This window comes from Phascolarctos cinereus, unplaced genomic scaffold (assembly GCF_003287225.1).
Source record: "Phascolarctos cinereus isolate Bilbo 61053 unplaced genomic scaffold, phaCin_HiC Scaffold_2;HRSCAF=192, whole genome shotgun sequence".
Taxonomy (NCBI): Eukaryota; Metazoa; Chordata; class Mammalia; order Diprotodontia; family Phascolarctidae; genus Phascolarctos; species Phascolarctos cinereus.
This window is the reverse complement of record NW_027555625.1, coordinates 215,016,821-215,029,983: the sequence shown is the minus strand read 5'-3', so window position 1 is coordinate 215,029,983 and position 13,163 is coordinate 215,016,821. Positions and strand designations below refer to the sequence as shown.

The 13,163-nt window shown below is 42.8% G+C and overlaps 1 protein-coding gene across 1 annotated transcript in view; it reads right to left on the bottom strand.

The window, feature by feature from the left end:
- XDH (xanthine dehydrogenase) overlaps nt 1-11,826 on the bottom strand; it is a 79,137-nt gene extending 67,311 nt beyond the window's left edge. The window contains exons 1-4 of the mRNA XM_020972351.2: nt 11,475-11,826; nt 3,532-3,589; nt 1,663-1,759; nt 370-478 (exon numbers count right to left, since the gene is read on the bottom strand). Coding sequence (XP_020828010.1) covers nt 370-478; nt 1,663-1,759; nt 3,532-3,589; nt 11,475-11,522 — 312 coding nt within the window. The 5' untranslated portion in view covers nt 11,523-11,826. The remainder of the gene's footprint in view (nt 1-369; nt 479-1,662; nt 1,760-3,531; nt 3,590-11,474) is intronic.
- Between the last annotated feature and the right edge of the window lie 1,337 nt (nt 11,827-13,163).

The following is a 13,163-nucleotide window of genomic DNA, read 5'->3' as shown; positions in this document are numbered from 1 at the left end:
CTCAAGACTTTGCAATAATCTGTTCCATAGGGAAAATGGACTCAAGCATAACTTCCTTCAGCCTCCCATTACCCACGGGAAGCAGATAGGGGGTACTTTCTCTGTTCTGTAAACTCGGCCCAGTGGTACAAACATCGGAAAGCAGAATTAAATAGAAAACCCAACATTTGTAAAGCACTTTGAAGCCTGGGGTCAGTGAGGAGCACTTCCCTCACAGAGGCATGGGGTAGGCTGAAAGACCTTGGAGGTGTTCTTTCAACTCTGAAAATCTGTCAAGTCACGAGTCTAGGGGTGACTTTGCTGACCCGCTGGTACCAAAGAGCCTGCCTCCCCCTCTGGCTCACCAGCCTCAGAACCAGGCCAACTTACCTGTACAGGGTGCAGCCTGGTCTTGGTGCTTCCTATCCCTTCCACAGTTGTCACAGCGACATGATGCAGGGAGCAGATGGGGGCCAGGCAGGCATTGGCGGAAAAGTGGCTGGAAGCCCAAGTAAAGGATGGTAGGTCTAGACCTGGGAAGGACCTCAAAGGCCACATACTGTAACTCCCTCATTGTGCAGATGAGGAAACTGAGACCAGGCACATTATATCACTTGCCCAAGATCACACAGATTAATAAAGAGTCTGAGGTAGGATCTGAACACCGAATGTAGGTCCTCTTCTTTTCATAGCATCACATCGCATAGTCTTTCTCTCTCTCTCTCTCTCTTTCTCTCTCTCTCTCTCTCTCTCTCTCTCTCTCTCTCTCTCTCTCTCCTTTTCTTCCCCTCCTCTCCCTTTCTCCATCTCTCTCTCCTTCTTCTCTCTCTTCCTCCTCTTTCTTTCTCTGTCTTTCTCTCCCTCTCTCTATCTCTCCTCGATTTCTCTCTCCATCTTTCTCTCACTTTCCCCTCCATCTTTTGCCTTCTTCCTTCCCCCTCCTCTTTCCTTTTCCTTCCTGTTTCTTTTTCCCTTCTTTCTTTCCTCCATCCCTTCTTTCCCTCCCTCCTTCCCAGAAATAGCCTATCACGGTCCCAGAATCTCAGCGCTGGAAAGCACCTCAGTAGCCATCTAGTAAGGGGGAATGCAGTGTCTCCAGAGACAACTCCTTTCACTTTGAGACAGCTCTAATTATTGGGAAACTTTTCCTTAAGTTCCTCAGTCACTTACTAGCTGTGTGACCCTGGGCAAGTCACTTAACCCTGTTGGCAGTTTCCTCCTCTATAAACTGAGTTAGAGAAGGAAATAACAAACCACTTCTGTATGTCTGCCAAGAAAACCCCAGATGGGGTCACGAAGAGTCAGACATGACTGAAACAACGAAACAACAACAAATCTGTTTACTTGTAACTTCCACCCATTGCTCCTAGCTCTATCCTCATGGCCAACCAGACTCATCCTAACCCCTCCTTTTCATGACTGTCCTTCAAGTTTTTGAAGATAGCTGTCATGTCTCCCCCCCCACTCCCAACACACACACACACACGCACACGCATATGCACACACTCACACATTCTCATTTCCAGGCTAAACATCCCACGTTCCTTCAATCAGTCCTCATGCAAGTGTACTAGCCCAATCTTGAGACTCTTCATCACCCTCGTTGACCTTTTCTGTCATGGACACACACATACATGAGACCATACTTGAGTCCTGACAGCCACACCGATAGGCAAAGGATACACAATTTTGTTCTGGAGACGATCAAACTTGGACAGCATCACCGTGCAGGCCCCACAGCCACCTTCTCCACAGCCAAGCTTGGTCCCACTTAACCCCACTGGCAGGACAAGAGTCAAGGAAAAGAGGTCCAATGCCCTGGACATGCCAGAATAGCCACCCGAGGAATCACCCACTCAGGTAACAGAGCTGGGACACTACATATATAAGTACCCTACCTTTCCTCATACAGGAAGGAAGAGAGCCAAAGTTCTTGAGTAATATTCCCACTGTTAATCAGGGATGACTCACTATTTCTGGAATACATCAGGGAAAGAGACATCCCCATTTCATAAAGAAGGAAACTAAGAGAAAATGTCACTGGCCAGTTCTGTGGGACACTGATGCAATCTCACCAGCCCCATTACTGGATGTGGGAAGTTCTACAGCTCCTCTCCCCATGAAGTTTGGATAATCCCGATGATAATCATCACCAGATCATAGATTTAGTGCTAGAATGGACTTTAGTAGTCATTGAAATCTTTGAGCTGTGCCCAAGGCAGTATGTCTATCAGGCATAGACTGATAAGAAGGCTGGATGACCTATAGCTGTCGGCCCTGAGCTGTAGCCTACAAAAGGCTTAGCCCAATCATCTCCCTACCCACTTGCCAATGTCCTTCCTCCAGAGGAGGCGCTGGTCTGGATGGATAAACGGAGCTCTTCATGTGGAGATCCCCACACTGATATAATCATAGCTCTGGTTTAAAAAAAGATCTATTTTGTATTTACATCATCATCATCATAAAATACATGGCCAACTTGTATACAGAGCTCACTACGTGCCAGGGGCATCTAGGTGGCACAGTGGATAGAGTGCTGGGCCTGGAGACAGGAAGACTCCTCTTCATGAGTTCAAATCTGGCTTCAGATGCTTACTGAGGTATGTGATCCTGGGCAAGTCACTGAACTGTGGTTTGCCTCAGTTTCCTCATTTGCAAAATGAACTGGAGAAGGAAATGGAAAACTACTCCAGTATCTTTGAGAAGAAAACTCCAAATAGGGTCATGAAGAGTCAGACATGACTAAAATTACTGAACAAAAATGTGTCGGGTACTACGCTAAGTGCTTTGCAATCATTATTTCATTGGATCTTTACAGCACCTCTCACTTTCCTCTGGGCACATCAATGGCAATTAGAGGAAGTCTATAAAATAGGCAAAGCAAGCCCCCAGGATGGCAGAGGACATGTTTACAAAGATTGAACTGCTACTATTCTGTCCTTCTCTGTTCCCATTTCTAATAGAAAAAAGGACACCCATTATTCCACATCCCCACTTGGGCTGTCCCCTGGGGGTAATCCACAGCTACAACGTGTCCTCCCAGGATCTGCCCATCTAGACAGAGAACAGGCTCATCATTGCCTCCCTCCCCCATTTCAGTCAGCAGTGTACTTCCATCATTCTGAGCTAGCACAGGCTGGGATACGTGCAGATTGCTAGACCAAAGTTTATAAAAAAGGGCCCTTCTCTTCCCTAGAGATGCATTCTTTGTGAAGTGAACAAAGGCTAAAGGGGCACCCTTTCTGATCTATCAGCCTGAAGGCCCAAAATTTAAACTTTTATACCCACAGAATCATGGACAATTAGAGCTAAAAAGGATTTTAGAGGTCACCCAGGCCAAACTAACTTCCCTCAGACCCCAGCCTCCTCCACCCCATACCACACCTGGCCATTTCCCATAAGACAGAAACAGAAGGGTTATGACTTGCTCAAGGTCGCATGGCTAGTCAATAAGCATAACTGGACTAGAGTTCAGGTGTCAACCCTGCCCCATCCTTCCTCCCCTCAGAAGTCTAAAGGCTGATCCTTTTCCTCCTCAAGCTTCAAGGGTACATTTTCTTCTCAGGTAAGACAATAGTGTTGTCTCTGGATCTGCATTCTTCTCCACCACCTATAAAAGAGAGGGAAAATATATCACACTGAGCATTCAGGCAGCTTGTAATTTTTTTTGAATTAGTCAGCAATTCAATATTTATTAATCTCTTACTGTGTGTAAGGAACTGTGCTAGTCACTAGGGATAGAATGGCCAAAATAAAATATCTCTTGCCTCCAAGAAGTCCATTTGCTATTGGCAGGATTGTGGTTTGTCCTTCACTCTTAAAAAGGACCATGACATCAGGAAGATGCTGCCATGACTTGCAAATGAATTGGATTTAAGTGAGGGAGGGCTGTGCAAAGTCACCAGCCTCACTTTGTCCTCTGGAGTCATCTGGGTTCAGTGGCCAGGTATAGTTCAAGACAACTGGAAATGGCCCACAATGCTGTGGGAGACCTCAGCCTTTTTAAGCTAAGGCCTTTCAGAGTTCTCACTTTGACTGAGGCAATGCCTATTCAGTGATTAGGGCTGTTTAAGAAGTGAGCCCAGGGATGGCCACTTTAATACAAAAAGAAAAAATCAAATTGGGAGGGGAAGACCCTCAGGGTTTTGGCTCAGAGTGAATGTAAATAGTTGTTTCTCTTTTGGCCAGACCTTAGCTTAAAAAGGCCAAGGTCTCCCACAGCATTGTGGGCCATCTCTAGTTGTTGGACTATATCTGGCCACTGGACCCAGATGACTCTGGAGGACAAAGTGAAGCTGGTGACTTTGCACAGCTCTCCCTCACTTAAATCCAATTCATTTGCAAGTCATGGCATCATCTTCCTGATGTCGTGGTCCTCTTCAAGAATAAAGGATAAACCACATCCTGTGAGTAGTCTGAGCTGCCCACTGGGGACTCAGCTGGCCAGTTTCAGTTGGGCAGTTCAGCAACTCTCCTGCCCTCTCTTCCCCTCTGCTTTCTTCTCTCCACATGGGGTATCATGACCTTACCTGAGGGTGATCTACCCAAAGGAAGGTAAATTTTGAAAGCTGAAACCTACCTAGATATCTTAGGGTTTGCTACCTAGGTTTCTTTCTTAGAGATCCTGTCTTAAACCCAATTGGCAGGATACAATATGCACATATAACTAAGAGGAGAATGAAAGTGAGTGAGTGTACCAGCAACACTAATAGGAGAGGGAGAAGACAGAGAATCAGGGAAGGCTTCAAGGAGGAGGCAGAAACAGAAGGAAACCTTAAAAGAAGACAAGGACTTTGAGGGGCAGCGTGAGGAGAGCATTCCAGGCAAGGGGCCCATCATGTTCTGGGGCATGAAGGCACAAGATAGGGTACTAATCTGGGGGAGCAGCTAGTAGTCTCGTTCAGTCATAAAGCCAAGTTTGTAAAAATGGATTAGTGTGAATTTAGGCTGGAAATGTAAGTGGGAGTCAGAATGTGGGGATCTTAAATGTGAAACTGAGACTGTATTTTAAGCCTATAGGATATGGGGATCCTGAGAGTTTTTAGTCGAGGGGTGACCTGGTTAAACCTATGCCTTTAGGAACATTATAAGGGTAGCAGTCAGGGGTATGCAGGAGCCAGCCAGACTAGCTCATGCTGATTACTAAATTTTCAGTGTGAGAATGTCAGCTACAATTCAGGGCTTGATTTATTGTTTTCTTGATTGCCTATACTTAAGAAAGGGATGAAAAAAGGAATGAATAATCCAGATTAAACAAGTGTATTGGAGAGCCTGTTGTTAAACATTCACCATCACACCCCTTGGGCAGTTATGTGGGAGAAGGGTAGATTGCAGACCATGCAGGGAGACCAATCCAATTGCAATAGTCTAGATGAGAGGTGATAAGGGCTCAACTATGGTGGTAGGCCTGTGAGGAGAGGGAGAGGGACTGGTGTCTTTGACAAGATTTGGCAGTTGCCTGGATGTGGGGCAGGTGGGGTAAGGGAAAGACTCAAGGTATTAAATAAGAATTTGAAAGGATCATTGGGGCACAAGAAGTTAAGCGAAAGCTAGGAGGATATCTCTAAAGGTTATAGAAGAATTAACATATTAAATAAGTATAAGGAAACATTCTCAGCCTTAAATTCTTAATGCCAAAGTGGCTCATAGTGCTGAACATTCCACAGCATTTAAAATTATGATATCCTGCCCCAGACCTGCTACTTGGCTTAAAGTCAAAGTCCCTCCCAGACCACACCTATAAATTGCAGGGATGTCAGATAGCAACATCGGGAAGGAAGCTAGCCTAGCACAATTATAAGATCATGGATTGAGAGCCGAGAGGGACCTCAGAGGTCACCTAGCATAACTCCTCCATCACTTGAGTTTAATAACCTGTCTCTGTAGGAGACGGCCAGGCTTCTGGCCTACAGAAGAAGTACAGCTTTATTGATGATTAGATGTTACAGTCAGGCACTAAAATTTGCTAGATTTTAGGGAAAGAATTTCAAGTCTAGGATTTTGTGGAAAGCATGTGGTAGAGATGCTTAATAATCTCATTCTGAGGGAACGATATGGTTTGTCCTAGGCTAAAACTCAGGAAGCCCAATGCTAGTCCCTTATCAGCTGGCTACTGGCCTACATTAACACCCTCCTGAATAGTGATCTGGTCTCTACCTATTCTTATCCAGCCTCCTCACCACTTTCAGCTTAATCTTCCTAAAGCACCATTTTGATGATCGTGCCCTGCTCAAAAACCTTTAACTGATGCCCCTTTTACTCTGTTAAAATCCAAATTCCTTAGCCTGACATTCAAAGCCTTCTACAATCCATCTGCAGTCTACCTCTTCCAACCTCATTTCCCATTACTTGCCTACATGAAAGCTATACTCCAAACCAACAGGTCCAGCATTCTCCAAGAACAACGACTACTTCCCCACCTCCATGAGTTTATTCATGTGGTTTCCCCGACATGAGACACCTTCTCCACCTAATGAATTCCTACTTGTTGTTCAAAGCCCAACTCAAACTATCACTCTTCTTTTATACCTTTCCTGAATAATTTATCCAGCGAGAAATAGTCTCTTCGTCCTCTGAAAGAAACTCCATTGTCTGTACCACTCTGTAGCATTCATCACATACTGCTTTTACTGCAGAGATCTGTGCATCTGTATTATAGTCAACTAGACCGGAAACTGTTTATATCTTTTATGCCTCTCTAGGTTCCACAATAATTAGCACAGTACTATACACAGAATGAAGACTCAGATAGTGAATTAATAAAAGATGAAGCTGCATTCAAATCCTCCCTCAGACACTAGCTACATGACCCTGGGCAAGTCATTGGATCTTCTCTGTTTGGGAGCCTCAGCCAACCTGAGCCAACTGTACTATAACTGGTAGGAAAGATTTCTAGCTCCATGAGTTCCCTTAGAGATCTAAAACTCCACTGAGGAGAAATACTGGCTATTTAGAAGCACGTTTATCCTGAAATTGCAGGATCTGTAATTTTGTCACTGTGGATACCCCCTCCATGGAGGCAGACCACAACCTCACCCTGACTTAGCACAGTCATTGAAAGTCACTGAGGCCGAAAAGTCTCATCCCCTTGCAGCAAACTCCATGATGCTACTTCTGTGAACTTAATTACGCAACATGATAAGTGACTGTCTGTCACCAAGTCTGTATTTGAAATATTTCCAGTTTTGTAGGGCCAGGCATACCATATGCCTCAGAGAACCTTGGCAAGGCTTCTTAACTTGTGTTCCAGGAATTTATTTTTTAATACGTTGATAATTATTATTTTGATATAATTGACTTTCTTTGTAATCCTATGCATTTTGTTTTATATCCTTAAAGTCATCCTTCTGAAAAGCTTCCACAGGCTTCACCAGACTGCCAAGAAGTCCCTTCATTTAAAAAAAGACCTTAAGAACCTAGGGCAGGTCCCTAGGGTAATCTCCATGCCACCATAAGGTGTCAGAGTAGGGCTTTAGCTGAGGAATACTGGCACAGAAAGCTCTTAAGACATGTCTGTTGACAGACAAGCAGGACAGCTTTGAAAGCAACTTGTTAAAATTATTATGCACTTTTTTTTAAAGGTAAACTGTGTGCAATAGAGTCACAGCTTCATATATACTCTTCTTCTGTTCTATTTGCCATATAGAAACATTCTCTTCTTTGGCATTCATTAAGTACAGAATTTTAAAAATTAAGCTCTTTTTTTTTAAAGATGTGGAGAAGAGAACTGAAGGAGAGCTAAAAGGAAACACAGACAAACAGGACAGCTTTGAAAGTTACACATTGACTTATTACATATTTACAAGGAAAACTAAACTGTATGTAATTCCATTTCACATATAGAAATGTTTGCTCATTTGGTGCTTGTTACATTCAGAATTTTGAAAAATTTTAAGTTAAAGAAATATTAAATTAATTGCCCTAGTCAGACCACACCTGCAATATTGTGTTCATCTCTGTGCGCCTTATTTTAACAATGACAATCTAAAAGGTGCTCAGAGGGAGAATAACCTGGGTGTTTAAGAGGAAAGGAGACTGTTCATGTAAGGATTAATTAAATCTTTGGATGTTTAGAGCCCAGAAAAGAGAAGACTTAAGGGAAGACATGACATCTGTCTTCAAGTATTTGAAAATCTTTCCTGGAAAAGACAGTATGGGAAGGGAAGGGAACAAGCATTTTATTCAGTTATTCTAGGGACTGTGTTAAGTGCTTTACAAATATCCCATTTGATCCTCACAACAATTCAGGGAAGTAGACATTATTATTATCTCCATTTAATAGTTGAGGAAACTGAGGCAGGCAAAGTTTAAATTAACTTGCCCAGTATCACACTGCTAATAAGTGCCTAAGACTGGATTTGAACTTACTAACACCAGGCTCAACAAACTATTTGCATACCTAGCTACCTGAGCAGCATCACAGTTTAATTGGGAGTCAGTCACAGGGCTTGGGTTCAAATCTCAGCTTTGTAATTTATGTTGGTTAAGTTACTTAACCTCCCTGGGCTTCAGTTTTCCCATATATAAAACAAGGGGGTTGATCAGAGAATCTCAGTGGTTTTTCCCTCTCTAAATCTGTTATCCTAAGAGTCACCATGAAGACAAATTAGACTTATTTGACTTGGATCTGAGAGCAGAGCCGGAGGACCTCATGGGTGGAAGTACATGAGACACAGATTTGGGGATCAACGCAAAGGAAAAAATTAAATAAAATATTAAGCACTGCCCCAAATCCGAATGGGCTACAGTAAATTCCTCATTATGGGAAGCCTTTTCAAACAAAGCTGGTAGGATCATTTGTCTAGGACGTTGTAGAGGTGGTTTCTGATCCAGAATGAGTCTGACTAGATGACCTGAAAGGTGCCTTCCTCCTCTGTGACGTCTACACTCACTTGCAACCTTTACTCATTCGGGGATGGATGGGGAAAACCAGCAAACTATGTGCCCTCAGAGAAGCATCCTCATTGCCATAGCAGGGCAGCTCCACACACCTCCACAACAGGAGGCAGGACTTGTTCACCTTTGCATGTGTGATTAGAACCAAGGCTGCTGTGGACGTTTTACTATTTAAAAATAATAATAAAATAAAAATATATGTGGATTGATATGTCGATAATTATGTATGTATTATGCAAGACAATGCATTCCTTTTCTTGATATACATTTATATATAGTATATTAGAATATATATATCATATAATATATTATTGCAAAATATTAGCATTTATATATGTATGTATACGTGTGTATACACAGGCGTATGTATATACACATGTGTATGTACGCATGTTTTAGCAAGACTGTTTCTTTTCTTGATATGTATATCTATAGCTAATACATTACAATGTTTTTATTACATAATACACATTATTACATTATATGTTAGCATTTGCATGTGTGTATATTTTACATACATATGCATGAATATATATACACGTGCATATACATATATGAAAACATGTGTGTATGTGTGTATATATATATATATATGCACGCATGCACACACATAGATACACGCATGCATGCATATTAACAAGACAGCGCGTTTCTTTTCTTGGAAACAGCAAAGGCAGCCAAGTAATTAGAAGTCTGTGCTTGGAATGCCCCCACTCCATTTCCTCCTCCTTCCTTGAAGCCTTCATTTCCTTCTCAATCCAGCACAAATCTTCTATCTCAAAAGTTTCTCCTCCCTCCTAAACCTTGGTATTTAACTTGTAATTATTCTTTTTATTCTTCATATGCATGTGGTAACTCTTCTAGTAGGGATGTAAGGCCCTTAAGTAAAAAGATTATCACATTCTTTTCTTTGTATTTCTGGTGCATAGTAAGTACTATAATAAATATTTGATTACTGTAAAAAAAAAAAACAACCCTAGGAGATAGGTGCTATTATTATCCCCATTTTACAGGTGAGGAAACTAAGGCAGACAGAGGTTAAGTGACTTGCCCAGGGTCATACCTATAGTGATATCCAATGCCTTCCAATTATTGAGTATTTTCAAATAAACACTAAGACGTAGGTTATTCCCAAAGGTTTTCTGTGTGTAACTCTCCAGTGTTTACATCTACATAAGGAGATAGATGTACATAGGGAGCTATTTCAGCGATATAGACATTTTCTGGCAGGTGTTCCCATCTGTTCAGTGAAACAAAGTAAGGAATATCTCCTCAATGAAAGGCAGTATTAAGTTATGGAAAGAATAGAGGATTTGGAGTCAGAGGAATTGGCTTCATTTCCCACCTCTGGCACTAATTAGTTGGGTGACCTTGGGCAAGTCACTTCTGTAAAATGAGGGTCTAGTGGGACTAGAGGATTTCTAAGATGCATTCTAGCTCTAAATCTTCTCATCTTTTTCTTTCCACCCTCACCCCTCAAAGAGAACAGATTTCAGGCAGATGGTTCATGGTCTTTCAACTGTATGACCTCCCAGTCTAGCCCCAATCCTTTTGAGTTTTCCTGGGTCACTGCCTGCTTCTGATCTTGAGTACATCCAACTTTTTCTGCCAGTCAAGAAGCTCATGGTCCCTAAAGCTGCCCAAGAATCAGTCTTTGAACCTGGTGGCAGCAGCCACTTGTGGGCAGGTAAGCCCTCCCTTTGGAGCAAGAGGGAGATGGGGAGGAGACCTAAAGAGAAAACTTGTCCTTTTTTCTCTCTCTCTCTCTCCTTAGAAAGAAAAGACCAAAGTGGAGAGGAGGTGGGTGTGTCCCATTCTCTGATTGGTTGTGTAAGTGGACACATAGCAAGAAACTTATAGATGATGGTGATTCTCCAAAAGGGAAAAGTGCCTAGCCCAATAGGCCTGCAATAAGCTAAGAAGCATTGTTTAATGGCTGGCTAGAACTCCACCCTAAATGGTACTCGCTTTTCTTTGATTTTTTGAAAGCAAGGACAATGTTCTCAAACCCAACCTAAGATCCTTCTCTGCTCCACATTCATTTTATACATCCATGAATATATACACATGTGTATAATTCACATGTAAACACACATAAGAATCTCTTCAGCCACCCACCATAGAAGTCCTGGACCTCTTGGGAACTTTTAGGATTTAGAATTAAAAGGACCCCTAGAGATCATCTTATTCAAATCCCTCATCTTACAGGTAAAGATAAAAAGGCCTCAGGGGGTGATGAGACACCAGCAGTAAGGGGTAGAATCAGGATGTGAACCAGGGCCCTCTGAGTCCCCATACAACAGCCTTTTCCACCACCTTGGTCTGTATGACAGATTTGATTAGTATGTTACCCTTCCTCCCGAACAAACTTCCTTTCTTTATCTTATTTTCTCCTCCCCATGTCTCCCTTGTCTCTGTAATTTAGCCCAGAAAAACTTGGACTTCTTATAAAAACTTAGCACCAGTTCTGTGAGCACCCAAGGAGAGAAAAACAAAAGTCCAGTCGAGTACACACACACACACACACACACACACACACACACACACACACACACACACACACACACACACACAGAGCCAAAGGTCAGACCCTTACTTACCTTTTTGCCATTGACAAAGAAAACCAACTCATCGGGTGCCATGGCCATGGGCTGAGGCCCCTGTGCTGCCCACACCTCACCCTCGGGTCACCCCTCACAGCTGCCTCTGCTGTGCACCACTAGAAACACCTCGTCTCCAGATGCAATTTAATTCAAAAACGAAACTAAATCAGCCCGTGACAAACAGGCGCAGAAAGTTCTTGGCAAGAGCCTCTACTGTTTGCATAAACTCCACCAATCCTACACAGCCATTTCCTGACCTACTCGCATGTCACAAGAGCTCCAGCCAGACCACATGTAGAGATTCCGGGGCAGCCTCGGGACACAGGGCTGATTTCTCATCCCCTGCCCACACCTACCAAGCTTTATCCTTCCCCACTGCTTGCTATTGGAGGGCAGGACTGAAGGTGGGGCCAGGGAGGCCTCCTGACCCATGAAGCTCATTCTAGTCTGTGACTGCCCACACACTTACCGGCTTCTTCTAGCCTGAAGAAACACAAACTCCACTCAAAGGTCAACCAGAGCTCTTCTTTGTCTTTTTATTCTCAGACACAGAGTAGGTACTTATTGTTAAATTAAAGAGATGCTGCAGGGGAATCTCAACATTTTTAAACTAGGTGTTCCCCTGAAACTTGAGAGCTATGGTAAGGGAAGTAGCAGACAGAGAGGCCTCAGAGTCTAAAGACCTGGGTTCAAAAGTAAGCTGTACCATTTACCAGCTGTGATCTTGAGCAAATCATTTAGTGTCTCTTGGATTGTTGCCTAATCTGCAAAATAGGGATGATAGTAAAAATACTTGAGTAAAAACTTCATAGGAATGTGAGAATCAATGACATGTATGAAAACCTGTGTATGTGAAATGTTTTAATGATTTTTTCGCAAGGTGCCACAATAGTTTAAAAACAACAGCAAACCCCCCCCCCAAAAAAAAAAACCTCAACAACTATGAATTTTGGAGCAGCTAGGTGGTGCAGTGGATAGAGTACCGGCCCTGAAGTCAGGAGGGCCTAAGTTCAAATCCAGCCTCAGACCAAACACTTGACACTTACTAGCTGTGTGACCCTGAGCAAGTCACTTAACCCCAATTGCTTAAAAAGCAAAAACAAACAAACAAACAAAAAAAATTTTGACGCGCAATCTTTTTTCCTCCCATCATCTGGACCCACAAATATGTGGAAGTTCCTTTTGCCAATACAGGTTGGCAACTGTCTATAACTTATCATGTGGCATGGACAACCAGAGCATCTTGATTAGAAAGTCAGAGGAAGAATTTGAACCTAGTTCTTCCAGACTTTAAGGCTAGCTCACTATCTACTATATCATGCTATACCTATATCACATATAAGGAGAAATTCATTCAGTTAGGCATCACATCTCCTTCCATATGCAGCACAGGGCTCCCCTTCCCCTGTCCTGCTTTAGCGAAGCCAGGTAACATATGCATACACACATGTATAGAAGGAATCCCCAATAGGAAATAGAGAACTAGCCTCAGAGTAGGTGCCAGTGTGCATTGGTAGGGTGAGTCTCCTAACTGATTTCTTCCCACACAGATAAAATCACATTATATAACTTGTTATTGTTATTATTAGGTCTGAACCTGTTATTTCATCTGTGTAGAGAGCTTCCAGTACAGACTGGCACCTACTCTATCCATTGCTGAGGACCATCAAATAAGAACAGAAAGTA